This window comes from Triticum aestivum, chromosome 5B (assembly GCF_018294505.1).
Source record: "Triticum aestivum cultivar Chinese Spring chromosome 5B, IWGSC CS RefSeq v2.1, whole genome shotgun sequence".
NCBI lineage: Eukaryota > Viridiplantae > Streptophyta > Magnoliopsida > Poales > Poaceae > Triticum > Triticum aestivum.
Window position 1 is genome coordinate 708,235,882 of NC_057807.1, and position 16,936 is coordinate 708,252,817.

At 40.5% G+C, this 16,936-nt stretch overlaps 1 protein-coding gene across 3 annotated transcripts; it reads left to right on the top strand.

Moving 5' to 3' along the window:
- The first annotated feature begins 4,572 nt into the window (after positions 1 to 4,572).
- LOC123114447 (putative disease resistance protein RGA1) lies at positions 4,573 to 10,387 on the top strand. Of its 3 annotated transcripts, none has more exons than XM_044535932.1 (5): positions 4,573 to 4,779; positions 5,431 to 8,901; positions 9,368 to 9,693; positions 9,942 to 10,012; positions 10,119 to 10,387. In XM_044535932.1, exon 2 carries the CDS (start codon positions 5,441 to 5,443, stop codon positions 8,837 to 8,839), a length of 3,399 nt encoding a protein of 1,132 aa, XP_044391867.1. In that variant the 5' UTR covers positions 4,573 to 4,779; positions 5,431 to 5,440; the 3' UTR covers positions 8,840 to 8,901; positions 9,368 to 9,693; positions 9,942 to 10,012; positions 10,119 to 10,387. The 3 variants fall into 3 exon arrangements, with proteins under 3 accessions (XP_044391867.1, XP_044391866.1, XP_044391865.1); XM_044535931.1 differs by having other exon boundaries at positions 9,433 to 9,693; XM_044535930.1 differs by having other exon boundaries at positions 5,431 to 9,693.
- The last annotated feature ends 6,549 nt before the right edge of the window (positions 10,388 to 16,936 follow it).

The following is a 16,936-nucleotide window of genomic DNA, read 5'->3' on the forward strand; positions in this document are numbered from 1 at the left end:
CACTCTTATATTTCTTTACGGAGGGAGTACTATCCAAAGTTATGTATAATTGACCCACTATTCAAAATTAGGTAGAGTTTCTTTTCGACAACGGTGGTAGTACTAGGTTTGATATGCCTATCTTTGCCACGTCTAACTTTAGTCCCCAAACAAACACAAATTGTAAACGACAACACTCTGTTACTCACATGGACCACGATCCACAAATTTAACCTCTTCTCGCTCTTTTTTCAAATTGAGAGATCTCTTCGAAAAAACAAAAAAAAAATGCAAAACCAAGAGCTCAAATTTAGAATATTTTTTGACACGAGAAACAAGGTCGTACTGTAAAGAAAGAAGGAGAAGTTGTGCACACGGTTTTGCGCATCCGCTGCCCATCAGCTTGTGTCCTTCTGGTGGGTGGTCCCGAGTTATGCGATACATTCACACTGAAATGCAAACTATTTAGTAATAACATATTAATCAAATTTATTTTGTATGTACATTATATTTTTTTCAACCACAATAGAATTATGCAAAAAATGAATTTGTAGCCCCACATTTGGGTAGATATATCTTCTGTTTTACAAAAAATAAATCTTAAGGGCAACATAGTGAGGTTTTTGTTCCTCAGAAGGAACCTTCAGTGTGAAGGTTTGAATCTTGAGTTTCTCGACAGAAAGTGACCTGACTTCCAGACTTAATTAGAGATGAAGTAGTCAATCACACAATAGTATTGCGGGTCATAGCATTTTCCAAAAGTTGCATTCAATGTGATGTTGGGGAACGTTTCATGGGAAACAAAAATTTGCTACGCTCACCAAGATCAATCTAGGAGATGACCATCTACGAGAGGAGGGATGGATCTACATACCCTTGTAGATCTCTAAGCGAAAGCGTTAAGAAACGCGGTTGATTTAGTCAAATGTCTTCGTGATCCAATCACGATCCGTCCCGCGAACTCCCGATCCAAGTGCCAAACGGACGGCACCTCCGCATTCAACACATGTACGGCTTGATGACGCCTTCACCTCCTCGATCCAGCGAGGGTGGTGAAGTAGTAGCTCGAGTCCTCCAGCAGCACGACGGTGTGGTGGCTGCGGTGGTGGTGAAATCTCAGCAGAGCTTCGCTAAGCACTACGGAGAGGAAGAGGGCTACGTGGGAGAGGAAGGGCAGCACCGTGGCGTGGAGATGTACTCAAGGATGCGGCTGCCCTCTCTCTACCTCTTTATATATAGGGGGAAGGGAGGAGGAGGGGCGCCCTAGATCCAATCTAGGGGGCCGGCGGCCACAGGGAGAAACCCTAGATGGGTTTTGTGCACCTCCCACCCCCTGGAGACTTGGCCCCCAAGGCAAAGGGGATGGCTTCCCTAGGAGGGAGCCCCCACTCCTTCTGGTTACGTGGGAAAGGGTGAGGGGGGCGCACAGCCCCTTAGTGGGCTGGTTTGCCCCTCCCCTTGGCCCATGAGCCCCCCCAATACTTGTCGGGGCCCCCCGAAACCCCTCTCGGTCATGCTAGTCATCACCCGGTACCGCCGGAACAATTCCAGACTCCAATAGCCTTCGTCCAATATATTGATGTTCACCTCCGGACCATTCCGGAGTTCCTCGTCACGTCTGGGATCTCATCCGGGACTCCGAACAACCTTCGGTAACCACCATAATGACTCAACTATACTTCGTCACCAAATGTTAAGTGTGTAGACCTTGTGGGTTCGAGAACTATGCAGACATGACTGAGACACCTCTACTGTCAATAACCAATAGCGGGACCTGGATGCCCATATTGGTTCCCACATATTCTACCAAGATCTTATCGGTCGAACCTCGATGTCAAGGATTCAGCTAATCCCGTATGTAGTTCCCTTTGTCTATCGGTATGTTACTTGCTCGAGATTCGATCGTTGGTATCTCCATACATAGTACAATCTCGTTACCGGCAAGTCTCTTTACTCATTCCGTAATACAAGATCCCATGGCTAACTCATTAGTCACATTGCTTGCAAGCTCATTGTGATGCCGTATTACCGAGTGGGCCCTGAGATACCTCTCCGTCATATGGAGTGACAATGTCACTCCCAGTCTTGATCCATGCCAACTCAACAGACACCCTTGGAGATACCTGTAGAGCACCTTTACAGTCACACAGTTACGTTGCGACGTTTGATACACATAAGGTACTCCTCCGGTGTCAGTGAGTTGCATGATCTCATGGTCATAGGAACATATACTTGACATGCAGAAAACGATAGCAACAAACTTGACATGATCATATGCTATGTTCATAAGTTGGGTCTTGTCCATCACATCATTCTCCTAATGATGTGATCCCGTTATCAAATGACAACTCATGTCTATGACTAGGAAACCATAGCCATCTTTGATCAACGAGCTAGTCTAGTAGAGGCTCACTAGGGACACGTTGTTGTCTATGTATCCACACATGTATCTGAGTTTTCGATCAATATAATTCTAGCATGGATAATAAACGATTATCATGAACTAGGAAATATGATAATAACTAATTTATTATTGCCTCTAGGGCATATTTCCAAATGTGCCATATATAGTGACTCTTCAATGTGAATACTTGACCTTACAGATTCCAAGACTCCGAGTTGATTGATGAACTGAACATGGTTACATACTCCAAGTCCCTAGTGTAGTCACATCATTTAAACAATAAGATCCAGAATGACACATGGAGTAATTAGGTTACAAAGTCACATCGTCTTGAATTAAATCTAGAATAGTGCAGTGACTATTCAATGCGAGGAATTTAAACGGGTTGCGTATATAGCCATGGAGTTGCTATATTACATCATCAATACGTGGTTGTGATCCTTTGTAATGGCTTGAATCTAAACACTCTTATATTTCTTTACGAAGGGAGTGCTATCCAAAGTTATGTGTAATTGGCCCACTATTCAAAATTAGGTAGAGTTTCTTTTCGACAACGGTGGTAGTAGGTTCGATATGCCTATCTTTTCCAGGTCTAACTTTAGTCCACAAACAAACACAAATTGTAAACGACAACACTCTGTTACTCATATGGACCATGATCCACAGATTTAACCTCTTCTCGCTCCTTTTCCAAATTGAGAGAATCTCTTTGAAATAAAAATAAAAATAAAAATGCAAAACCAAGAGCTCAAATTTAGACTATTTTTTGACATGAGAAACAAGGACGTATTGTAAAGCAAGAAGGAGAAGATGTGCACACGGTTTTGCGCATCCGCTGCCCTTCAGCTTATTTCCTTCTGGTGGGTGGTCCCGAGTTATGCGATGCATTCACACGGAAATGCAAACTATTTAGTAATAACATATTAATCAAATTTATTGTGTATGTACATTATATATTTTTTCAACCACAATAGAATTACGCAAAAAAAATAATTGAATTTGTAGCCACACATTTGGGTAGATATATCTTCTGTTTTACAAAATAGAAATCTCGAGGGCGACATAGTGAGGTTTTTATTCCTCGGAAGGAACCTTCAGTGTGAAGGTTTGAATCTTGAGTTTCTCGATAGAATATGACCTGACTTCCAGACTTAATTAGAGATGAAGTAGTCAATCACACAATAGTATTGCGGGTCATACCATTTTCCAAAAGCTCCATCAATCTGATGTGCCACATATAGTGACTCTTCAGTGCGAATACTTGACCTTAGAGGCTCCAAGATGACCGAGGAACTGAACATGGCCACATACTTCAAGCCGCCTAATGTAGTGACAATTTATTTTGGATAATAAGATCTAGACACATGAAGAGTAACTTGGTTGCCGAGTCACATCATCTTGGGCATGATATATGTAATAGTAGTGACTTATATTCAACACAAAGGTTTAAACGGGTTAAGTATATAGCCACGAAGTTACAGTGCCACATCCAGAATACGCCTTCGTACCAGGTCAAAGGGACATCTCTTGTGGATGCTCCATCCACTATTCTAAATAAGCTTAAATTCCTTTTTGACAATATGGTACTAGGTTTGATATGCCTAGCTTCGTGACATTTTCGTAGGCAGTGCTCGAGAAATCCAAATCATAAACAAAAACAAGAAATGGAATCTCAACCTCTATATACTACTTAAAAATAATAATGTCCCCCTTCAAAAAATATAATAGTGTTCCTTTCTCTATGAGGCAGGGTGTGTTCACCTGTCCCTCTTTCTGTTTCCATTTTTTTTTCTATTCTATCTTCGAATTGTTTTCTTTGGTTCCTTAAAAATCGTCTTAACTGTCTTTTCTTTTATTGATTTAATTTATCTATGTGTTGGTTGTGGGGTTAGCTGACCCTATATCTTTTCAGAAAAATAGCCAAAACACTGTACCATTAGTGTACATCATGAAGAATTTTTTCGGAAAATTGGCAATGACCCCACTGATTTTTATGGCTGGCCTCGCTCTCTAAAAAAGACTTGTATTCAGAAACGGAGAAAGTACATTAGATTAGATGATATTAAGGCCATATTGTTGTAAAGCACTAAGGAAAATTAGGCAGCGGTTTTGGCAAGTAGGATGTGTCCATGTCAAAAGAACAGTGAATGAACCCCGCAAAAAAAAAAAACTATGATAAAAATCCTCTCGACGCTGCAAAACGGATACACGAGAAAAAAAGAGAAACTACTCGCTGCAATCGCCGTTGCCGCCCGAGCACCCGCCGCCGCCGCCGCATTCTCCCGGCGGAGGAGCCCCAGCTCCAATCCTCTGTCCGCTCTGCTGTCCAGGAACGTCGTCGCTGGCTGGTGCACCGCCACTCCGGCGCCGGCGCCCTCGCTCGTTCGTTCTCCCAGGTGCCCCCCTCCCCCCCTCTTTCTCGGCTCCGCTGTCCAGCAACGTCGTCGCTGGCCCGTGCACCGCCACTCCGGCGACGGTGCCCTCCCTCCCTCCCCCCCCCCCCCCCCCCCCCCCCCAATCCCCAGTCGGTGGCATGCTGCGCACGGGCGACCTAGAAGAAGATTGCCGGAGGAGCTGGGTCGGATTGGGTACTCACAGTCTGACATGGGAGCTCCTGAATTTCATCAGGAAAACTTAGATACGCTTCATTGTGAAAGCTGTGATGCTAAATTAAGCATTTCTTGCGAAGATTGCATCTGTTGAAGCCAAATTTTACTAATTTTTTCCTAATTCCTTCCATGCTCTGTTGCAAGTCCATTGTGTTTTGGATCTGCTCATTTCTTGAGAAGATTGCATCTGAGTTAAGTTTTCCTCCCTCATTTTTTGAGGCGATAGAATATATAAATGCTAACTCATACATGAAGAAAATTCATCTCGAAGCAAAGTGCTTGAAATAAGTAATCCTTACAGTCAACTAGTCAAGTCAAGATCTCTTGCTAGATTGAGATTATCAGTTTATCTGTTCATCTATCCCTTAACAGGAGACAGTTTTCTACAACTGCATACAAAGTACAAACATGGAATAAAAGGTTCTATCATTATTGCAGGGTTCGAATCATGATGTCTGCAGCTGCAGAGCAGGTGGCCGGTGGCTTCTCATCAGCAGTTATCCAGCGTGCTGTTGACAAGGTGATTGACTTCCTTGAGAGCAACTATAATCTGAGCCATGCTACTGAAGAGCTTTTGACCAAACTCCACACAAGCCTCACCATGGTGAAGGCCATCACCGAGGTCGCTGATAACCAGCTTATCACCAGCACTAGTCTTACCAAGTGGCTAAGGAACCTCCATGATGCTGCCTATGAAGCTGAGGATGTGCTTGACAAGTTTGACTGTCAAGACATTGTCCTCGGAAAGCGCAAGATGAGCGAGCTCGTTTCGTCGTCGATTAGGGCCCTTAAAAGTTTGGTTGTACCTGATGAGAGCATGAAAAGGCTTGAATATGTTGTGCAGAAGCTAGATCACCTCTGTGCAACCTCCAACACATTTCTGGAGCTCTTAAAGCAGAGTAGTTCATCATCCATCAAGGAGGGAGTTGGGGGAGAGACTACTTCTCGTGTTCCAGTTGATGTCAAGCTGTTTGGACGCGATGAAGTTCTAGAGTTGATACTGAGAATTATTTTGGGTTCATCTGGCTCTGAACCAGAATCCAGCAGCATAAGAGCAAAACATGGGGCAAGGTACACCATTGGTGGTATTGATGTCATCCCAATTGTTGGTATGAGCGGGGTTGGGAAGACAACCCTTGCTCAAGTCATTTACAATCATGAAAATGTGAAGGGTCACTTTGGGCACAGAGCATGGGTGTATGTTTCAAAACATTTCGGAGTGAAAAGGACGTTGCAGGAGATGTTGTGCTCCATTAAAGGAAATGATTCATCTTTTGACCGTGCTGATAGTCTAGAGACAGTTGTCAACAATATTCAAAATGTCATCCGGCATGGAAGATTCTTTCTTGTGCTTGATAGTGTTTGGGATGAGATGTGTGATCAGTGGAGTAGTTTGCTTACTGCCATAGCTGGTGAAGTACCGGGAAGTGTAATTCTTGTCACAACACAAAGCAAAAGGGTTGCAGACACAGTAGCAACAATGTGTCAAGTTCCACTAGCACCTTTGCCATGGGAGAGTTTTTGGTCAGCTTTCCAGTATTATGCTTTTGGCACCACCGGTCCTGTGGCAGAGAACAATCAGACTCTTCTGTTAATTGGTGAGCAAATAGCAAAAAAACTAGATGGCTTGCCATTAGCAGCAAAAGTAATGGGAAATCTGTTAAGATCCAGATTTACCATACACCAGTGGAGAAGCATCCTTGAGAGCGATTGGTGGGACCTGAGTGAAGTTCTTTGTGAAATCCTTCCATACATGGGAATTAGTTATCAAGATCTACAGCCTAGACAAAGGCAGTGCTTCGCTTTCTGTTCGATTTTTCCAGGAAATTACTTGTTTGATAAAGATAGATTGGTCAATATGTGGATTTCTCACGATTTCATTGAACAAAGCGAATCTGGTGGCACTAGATTAGAGGACGTTGGAGGTAAATTGTTTGATGAACTTGTGCAAAGATCATTTTTCCAGGCTACATTTGATAAAAGGAGGTACACTATGCACGATCTAGTACGGGCTCTGGCAATTGGTGTTTCTTCATATGAATGTTTTCTCCACAAAGAGACCTCACGCAGAGCATCACCAACTGCTCGCCATTTGGCTCTGCAAGTTAGTAATCAACTGCACATTCATGAACTCAACAAGTATAAAAATCTGCGGACAATCTTACTGTTTGGTCATTGTGACAGTACTGAAATTTGTGATGTTGTTGACAATATGTTAGCCAACTCAAGAAGCATTCGAGTTTTAGACTTATCTTATTTGGAAGTGCTGACAAATATGCCTGCCCACATTTCATCCTTAAAGAAATTGAGGTTCTTTGATCTTTCTTTCACAAGAGTCAATAATTTGCGCAACTTCCCTTGTAATCTTCATGCTTTATACCTCCGTGGATATACCCGCAATTCTATTCCTCAAAGTGTTAATACACTCGCCAATTTGCGGCACTTGTATGTTGACGCTACAGCTCTCTCTTTGATTCCTGGTATTGGGCAACTGAGTCAACTTCAAGAATTGGAGAACTTCAGTGTTGGAAAGAGAAACGGATTCATGATAAATGAATTGAAAAACATGCAAGAGCTATCTGGGAAAATTTGCATAAGCAATATCCACGTCATTAAGAACACACTTGAGGCAGCCGATGCCAATATGATTGGGAAGAAACACCTTGAAGCCTTGGTGTTGAAGGGGAGAAATGTATCCAAAGATGTACTTGAAGGATTGCAGCCACACTCAAATCTTCAAGAGCTCATGATCGAAGGTTACGGGGCCACAACTTTACCTAGCTGGATCTTGCAAGGCCACATCTTCACAAAACTGCAGTCTATTCATGTTGGAAGCTGCCGACTTCTAGCTGTACTTCCGCCATTTGGAAAATTCGCTTCACTCAAGCATCTCACTCTTGATAACTTGCCATCGGTGAAGCATGTTGATGGAACACATTTTGGTTGCCTCCCAAATTTGGAGGACTTCAAAGTTTCTTCGATGACATCTTGGATAGATTGGTCACATGCAGAAGAAGATCATGGCCCTCTCCTTCCACATCTCACAAGGTTTGAACTTCACAATTGTCCTTTACTGGAAAAAGTGCCCAACCTATCATCCATGTCTTCATTGTCAGAACTTAACATTTCAGCTTGTGGGAACTTTGCCAAGGCACTCCCACAATATGTAGGACTATTAGCATGTCTCAAAAAATTAAGGATATCTTACTGTGATCACCCACTGCTATTCTCTGGGCATCAGTTGAAGTCACTGGATTATCTACATCTTCGAAAATGTGGATCTCTACGTTTGATTGATGGGCTACAATGTTTTCCCAACCTCAGGGATATTGATGTTCTTGGTTGTCCTGGCATTCTTACTGAATTACAAGACCAATCGGTTAGACAAGATGAGCAGGATTTACTTCATCTTAGCAGTATAGTTACAGATATTAGCTTGCTAAATAAGAACTTTTTTGTCCCCTCAGTGTGTGCTCTGTGCATCGTTTATCTGGAGGCCCTTCATTTTACCCCAGAGCAGGAGGAGTGGTTTGGACAACTAATATCTGTCGAAAAAATCGAGTTTGCTTACTGCTATTTTCTGCAACGACTCCCTTCTACACTAAACAGACTTACCTCCTTAAAAGTACTTAGTATCAGGGAGACAAAACCCCTGTCGCTGGAAGGAGTTGTGCCACAGAACCTCCAAGAATTGATTATGGATGGCTTCGTCATGGAAGACAATTTCAAACCTGGAGGATCAGATTGGCTGAACATCTCTCATGTTCCATACATTCGGCTTAATGGGAAGACAGTCCAAAACCTGTCAATTAATGCTGCTTCATCGTCTTCAAACCACCAAATTTGAGTACCATGTATCTGTTCCCACTGCTTGTCTCTGCCTCTGTACTACAAATAATACGTATCTCTGTAAGCATGCTTTCTGCTCTCTCTAGTTTGTACTATTTGAATGTATATTACAAGAGGATCCATTACAGAACCACAAATGTTAGAATCTGCAGCTCGGTGATACACATTGTTAGATGGTTGCCAATGGTTTGGCAGCTAGTCCAACCAAAAGGTGGAAGTATTAGAAACATTGTGCAAATTGTTGATTGTGCAAATTGTTGATTGGTCTAGGTGTTGATTACAGTACTTTATTTTGTAATTCTGGAAATTGTGGGCTGAATTGATTTGTTTTCATTTATTTTTTTGGTGCTAAAATTCATGTCTGCTAGGCCTAGGCATTCTATCAATCATTCCTGGTATGAACGAACAGTGGCACTTATATCTGCAATCTCTCCTTTCCAATTCCTGTTTTGTTCTTTCATTTACTTTACAGATTCCAATTTCTGTGACTAGTTTCTAATACTTTGTGATGTGGAACCCTTGTCAGTCTTCTGGGAAGCAAGGTTGCAGCATGGTGTGCTAAAGATCGTTTGCTCCATGCATGACCCGCAGATATGGTGCATGGATAAACTCTGGCTGGCTGGTGCAGAGTGCACCCAGGATAGTCAGTAGTTCCTGAGGAAGGGAAGCTCAGGGAGATCAAGGAGTAGGAGACTGACGACGCGCGCACATGAAGGGCACCAAGGAGTAAGTGGGCTCTCGGACTCTGTTCCGGTCTTCTGTGTTGCTGTTGGGCTCTCGGACTCTGTTCCGGTCTTCTGTGTTGCTGTTGGGCTCTCGGACTCCGATCTGGAAGAGATCGTCCTCACCAAGGTAGTCAACTTGTTGCTGAACCTTTGGTACTAACTGAACCGTTGTTGCTGGGTATGTTGAAAATGGAACACTGTCAGGCCTATTTAGTTTGACAATTATACACCTTTCGTTTGCCACCTCGTGCGAGAATCCAACATTGATTGATTCCTGACAGTTCTGTGCCAAAAACAGAATTCTAGTATTGCGATGAGAGTTGTTATATATATACATTCTTGCATCTGAGAAAAGGTGCCACGAACTGGTTGCAGGATATGCGCGGCGGGATGTTTGATCCAGATGGCACCGCTGACGGTGGACTATGCCTGGAGCAGCACGACCGGTAAGCTTTGCATCTGCATTTGCTTCATACCTTGGAACTGATGTCGTGTACCAAACTGAACCGATACAGACTGGACTGATGGCGTATGTGTGTGTGTATGGTGCAGCTCAGGGGAGGTAAACAACATGTTGTACAGGAAGAAAGAGGGAGGATTCAGATCCGGCCATGTCGGCAAGGCGACCATGGTTCTTCACGCTGTCCTTGATGTGTTCAGACTTCAGACCACCTGGTCAGCAAGCTGTGTAGGTGACTACTAGCCGATCATCAGTTTTGTTATGTTCCCACTCATATATAGCTCTTGTTACACGCTGTCGGGTGCTTGATATATAATCTGCACAAGATCTGAAAAGCAAGCTGGTTGATGCATGTTTGTCAGCTTGTAGATGAACCAACTTCCGAAATTCTTCTCTTGTTCATGAAAAAATACTCATTCTTCCGAAATTCAGACTCGGCCATGTCGGCAAGGCGACCATGGCTCTTCGCGCTGTCCTTGATGTGTTCAGACGACCTGGTCGGCAAACCGTCGCGAGCTTTGTCAGTGATTACTAGCCGATTAGCAGTTTTGTTGTGTTCCCACACATATATAGCTCTTGTTACACTCCTAGTACATGCAAGTGCAACAATTAATCCTACCTTGGATTCGATCAGATTGTTTCCAAGGGCCGTCTGTTCTATTCGGGTGCTTGATATATAATCTGCACAAGATCTGAGCGCAAGCTGGTTGATGCACGTTTACCAGCTTGAAGATGAACCAACTTCAGAAATTCTTCTCTTGTTTATGAAAAATACTCGTGTTATTCAGCAAACATAGATAGCTCGTCTTGCACTGGGCATGCCCTTTTCCTCCTATCTAAGGCGCACCCTCTCTATAGATGCCTTGGGTCGGCCATTTAGGTTTTCAGTGCGGGTTTTGGCAAGGTTTTGAAAGCTTTCATCCGGTTATTTTCTCATTTATATATGACTTTGTCTCCATGGGTTTTAGTTTTTCTTTAATTTTTCGCATTTTCCGTTTTCCCTTTCTTTATACACACACACACACACACACACACACACACACACACACACACACACACACACACACACACACTTTAAAAATATTTTTAATTCAAGATTTTTTTACAAAATAAGGATTGATTTCTTAAATTATCAAATATTACTTTAATTTAATAACATTTTTGAAAATGCATGGACAATTAAAAATCATCAGTATTTTTAAATTTTAGATCTCTTTAAACAAATTTGTGATTTATTTTCAAGGCAACATTTTATATGTTGCTGAAGTATTTTTAAACATTTTCTAAAATTGTGAATATTTGTTAAAGCTTGTACATTTTTTTATTCTACAATGTTTCAATATTTTTTGAAAATTACAAATTTCTTGAATATTTTTATTACAATTTCTGAATATTTTTTATTCATGAGCTTTTTAAATTTGAGAAAATATTTGATTTTATTAAAAACATAATTCATTAAACGTTTTAAATAAATTTGATCACGACTTGTATGTAAGTTTTTTAAGTTACGTTGTTGCGAGAAATTCGGTTCTTCTGACAGTACGCAAAATGGTTCTCGGGAAAAAAAATGTAGGCGCTACGCACGAAAATGGACGTCAAAGAAAATGGCTCTCAGGAAAAAAAAACTTGCCACCATGTTCTTTATACTACTCCTGAGAGAACAAATCCAACATGATCTCATGATTTGACCCAAATCTCAGGCGACAAACACACTTGAGGCAAACAGGGTATGTAACTCTGGAAGCAACTAGTTAGAACCTTGCTACTCCTCAAAAAGAAAAGAAAAAAGAGAAGAAGCTATAACCTTGCTACGGTACACATGGGGCGCTGGGCTCAATCAATCTACTCCTACATAATATGGTGGCGCACAGAAATAAGATTACACGCATTACGCATGTATACATACGCGCGCACGCACCACCACGTCCCTCCTGTCGTCGAATATTGACGGTCGTGATCAAAGGCCTCCATTCGTATACGGTTCCTGGATGATATCTTGTGGTCCTGTCTGAATAATTTTGTTCCCAAGCATCTTTCAACTGCATCTCTCTCAGATCGGAGGATAATTAGCTGGTTGCCGATAGGTCAACTCGATCCTGGTCCTCCCTACGCATTTTGGTTAACTTTGTATGCTCACTTGGACATCGGTGCCACTACTTTAGTAACACGTGTTCAACACTACCCATGCACGAGCGGTTGAGGCATCAACAATCTCTATTGGCAAAAGAGGTCCATATGTATCTTCCAAAAGTAGAAACAAGCAAAATGCCACAAACGGGATCGATCCTACTACAACTTTACTTGCATGCATATGAGCATGCCGTTTTCCTTTTGTCATTTCATTCATGTTTTCAACCACTCGTCCAAGCGCATCTCGAATTAACGATTCACACCGTGGCACCTATTCCAGTATTCCCCCATGCACCCATCTCATGAGGCATCGATCTCTGTTGGTCAAAGATATCCATATCTTCCAAAATAGAAACAAGCAAAATGCCACCAATGGGATCGATCCTACAGCTTGCACGAATGCCTCCCTTTATTCCTTTTGACATTTCATTCATGTCTTCAACCTCATCGGATTGCTGCCAATTATGAAGTCAACATGATGAGGAGCGGAGATACAAACATATCCAAGTATGCTTTTCTTATAAGAGAGATTATAGATAGCATGTCCGAACGTAGTTCTTGTATTATACATATTCGTCCTAGTGGTAATTCTTCTAGTCATGTTTTGGCAAACTTTGGTAGAACTCAAGGCTGAACAACCGTATGGCTTGGGTCTAGACTGGAGGTCGTTTTGGACGTTGTCATGCGTGATTGTATCCCTTGATTGAATAATTCAAGAATTATTTCACAGAAAAAATAACTATGAAGTCCACCTCTAATGCTAGCTAGTATCTTCACCTCGGCTCCTATTTCCAATAAGCCGAGCTCTGTCGCAAATAATAACAATTAATACACTTTATGGAGAAAACAGTTTGTCAAGAATATCCAGGCACATAGTCGATGCGCGAATGACATACGATGCCTAGTAGCTAGTTGAGAAGGGTTGAAACATGAGATAAGTCCAGCTTACATTAAAGCAATGCCAACCACATCCCCATAGTTCTAAACAATTAAGGAAAAAAACTAATTAAAAAACAACAAAAGCAAAGTGTTACTAAGAATAACTGTACTAGGAAATAGATAAAACTTGTAGAATGAACTAATGTTTCAGATAAATCTTCTTGAAAACAATATTGTGAATTTTACAATAGGTTCATTTTAAAATCTAGTCACATGCGTAAACGAAATAAAATCTGCATGGCTACCACAAATGCACCTTCATATTTGTTTCCTTTGTTCTCTCAAAGATATTCAAGAATAATGACAAAAAAATTCTTAGTTCCATGTTTACCAATATATATAGTTATCCACTTTTATAGTACTATTTCCAGTATCATTAAAAAATTAGTTTAGATTTATTCTAGTTTATATCTCCTTGGTTTTCATTTCAAATGTATTTCATGCTTTATGTTTTTCTCTAAAATGGATCCCTACAATTTTCAAAATAGATGTCGGAGATGGTGGAAATTGGGAAGAGTTGGCCCATGCAGGTCGTGTTTATTTGTGCTGCGACTTCGGACGAAACGACTTGAGACATGCTCCAATTGCAAAGCTATTTAGACTTGCTGCGGTGGCAAAGCTGCTGTGCTGAGGAAGTAGCAGTGGCAAAGTTGCGTCTGTAGACTTACTATTCTCCTATTTTTGTTTTCATGTCTTTAACGACTTGTATTGTGAGCCATAATTGTCCTTGTTACCTGTGGAATTGCAGCTTCCTACATTCTCAGTAAACATCTAAATTATAATAATCACCATGCGTAGGAAAAGTGAGGAATAATAAGTGAGATACTGATGAGTAGAATTGATGCTCACTCTGGTCCGGCTAGGCTTTACAAAGGCCAACAGGGAAAATACCATGGTTGGACTTGGCCCCCGTCCAACCCAAGCTGATAACTGAAAAAATGCCTATTGTAATAAAAATGATAGATTTTCATCAGTTTTCTTTCCTTCTATTTAGGTTTTTTCTATTGGTTTTTTTAGTTTCCTTTTATATTTTTTGCAAATACGCATTGACTTGTATTTAAGCACACGTTGAACATTTTCTATACACGGGTTTAATATTTTCAGATACACGGTGACTTTTTTTTTTGAGTACTCGTTGATCATAATTTAATACACTTTCAATTTTTTCATATACACGTTAAAACAGATTTGAATACATGTTGAACAGTTTTTAATACATGATGGAGATTTGTCTAACACAGATTGAACATTTTTAATAAACTGCATGATTTTTTTATAACATGCAGAACAATTGTTAAGTGATATAACTTCCAAATGTGACTAAAATTCATATGAATGCCATGGAAGATTATTTTTTATAAAATTAGGTGAACATTATTTTTCCACCGTATATACATTTTCCACAAAAATGTCATGGACTTTTTTTAAATGCACAAACATTTCCTAAAAATGCTAAAGAAAATTGAATGGCACGATTTTTTTTCCAAATTATGTGATCATTTATCTGCTTTGTATAATCGTTTTTTAAATGCCCCGAACATATTTTTGAAATGCGTGAATATTTCTTTTGGAATGCCATCATCATTTCAAAAAATTTGTGGAAACATCTTTTTACCATGCATGATCATATCTAGTGCACAATGAACACTTAAAAAAATAATTAAATTATTTTTTGGAATATGGAAATGAAGAGTATTTCAATTTTGTTTTTTTTAACAAAAAGAATCATGAATGAAGGTAACTAAAATTGGAAAGGTCACATGCTAGTACCGGGCCGGCTCACTAACGGGTTCTGCTGAGATGAGCTATCGGGTCATAGCCAGCACGGGGGAACTCCGGGAGCAACTAATTAACGAGCGCTCATTCGGGAGCCTCGCAACGATCAGCGCCACTTGGCGCGCTCTCAGTGATTCGCCACATGTCGCGCTCTGGGCGCTCCCTCTGGATTTTGTTTTTTCATTTTTTTGCACGCTTTTTGGCTTTTTAGATGGTTTTTTTCCGGGTTTTTTTTTTGACATTTGGGTTTTCCACCGCTCTTCCCTAGCTTTTCGACCAATTTTTTTTTTGAAATATTTTTTTGCGAGAGTCACGGTTTTGTTTTTGCGAGAGGCACGGGTGTGCTTTAGCGAGAAGCACGGCCGTGCCTCTTGGAAACGAAAAAAACACGTTTTTTGCCTTTTTTTTCCTTCCGCGAGAGGCACGGGTGTGCTTTCGCGAGAGTCACGGCCGTGCCTCTTGGAAACAAAAAAAACATATTTTCTAATTTTTTTTCTTTCGCGAGAGGCACGGTTTTACTTCCGCGAGAGGCACGATTGTGCTTTCGTGAGAGTCGCGGCCGTGCATCCTCGAAAACAAAAAAAACGTATTTTCTGTTTTTTTTCCTTTCGCGAGAGGCACGGTTTTGCTTCCGCGAGAGGCATGGTTGTGATTTCGTCAGAGGCACGGGCGTGCCTCTTTTGGAAAGAGAAAAAACCCATGCTCCCGGTTCAATTTTTTACGGTTTTTTCGTCCATTTTTTTTCATGAAAAAAAAGTTCATTAAAACCTATCAACATAGGATCTAGTTTTGAAGATCTTGACGTGGGGAATCCAAGGGCGAAAACGGTTCGAGATTTGGATGCACAGTTTAAGAGATAAAACAATTTGAATAAATGGATCTACGAAAAAAAGGAAAACTCCCAGGTTGCGACAAGTGACGCACATGCAGCGTGCCACTTGTCGCACCCTGGGGAAGTTGGAGTGATCTCCGCAAGGAGTACTCCTTAATTAGTGATTTCGGGGAACTCCTATGCGCCGCATTTTGCGGCGAGTAGCGTCCCGACGCACAAATAAGCAACGAACTGGGCCGGCCCACCAGCGGGATAGCACCCAAAAACTCCCAAAATTAATGCGCTGCATCAGGTTCAAATCCACGACCGCACAATCAACTAGCGGGCTAGTAACCAGGGCACCTGAAGGGGCTTGCTGTTCAATTCCTAGCTCGGGTATTTAATAAGGTTGTATTGTAAGATCGAACGCCTTATGAAAATTCAAACACAATTTTTGAAGGAACTAATTACATTTGACACGCGAAATATTCAAAAAAATCTAACCAAATTTAAGGAAATCAAACATCTCTTGATTTTGGGATTTTTCTAAAAAATGGATTTTTTTTAAATTGGGAATAAAAGTGGAAACACAAACATTTTTTTAAACTCCGAACAAAACTAAAAACATGAACATTTTTTCAGATGTGAATATTTTTTTGAAAATACAATCTTTTTTCAATCAGTGAACAATTTTTTGACACTCCAAACAAAAATTGAAAAAATGAACATTTTTTTAAGATGTGATTTTTTTGAAAATAAGAATATTTTTTGAATCTATGAACAATTTATGAAAACACGAACAATTTTCTGAAAAGAAAAAAAATAGTTGAAAATTGCAAACTTTTCTAAAAAGTAAAACTTTTTTAAAAATTCACGAACACTTTTAAATTTATGAAAACAAATTGAAAATGGGAACATTTTTTAAATTCCCAAACAGTTTTTGTAACATGCGAACATTTTTTGAAGTTGTGAACAATTTTTGAACAACTAAGAACAATGTTTGATTTGGAACAGTTTTTTGAAATGATGAACAATTTTCAAAAACAAGATTTTTTTGAATTTCAAACCATACTTGAGTTCTCGAACTTATTGTGGACAAAAGAAAAAAAATATGTGAACAAATTTTCAATTTGTGAAGAAAATATGAAAACATGAACATTTTATAAATTTGTGAATAAATTTGAAAAGCTGGAACACTTTTTGAAATTCCTAAACGTTTTTGAATGCAAACAAAATTTGAAAACATGGACAATT

Coding starts and splice junctions, on each gene's coding strand:
- LOC123114447 (XM_044535930.1), top strand. CDS start 5,441: ATGATGTCTGCAGCTGCAGAGCAGGTGGCCGGTGGCTTCTCATCAGCA.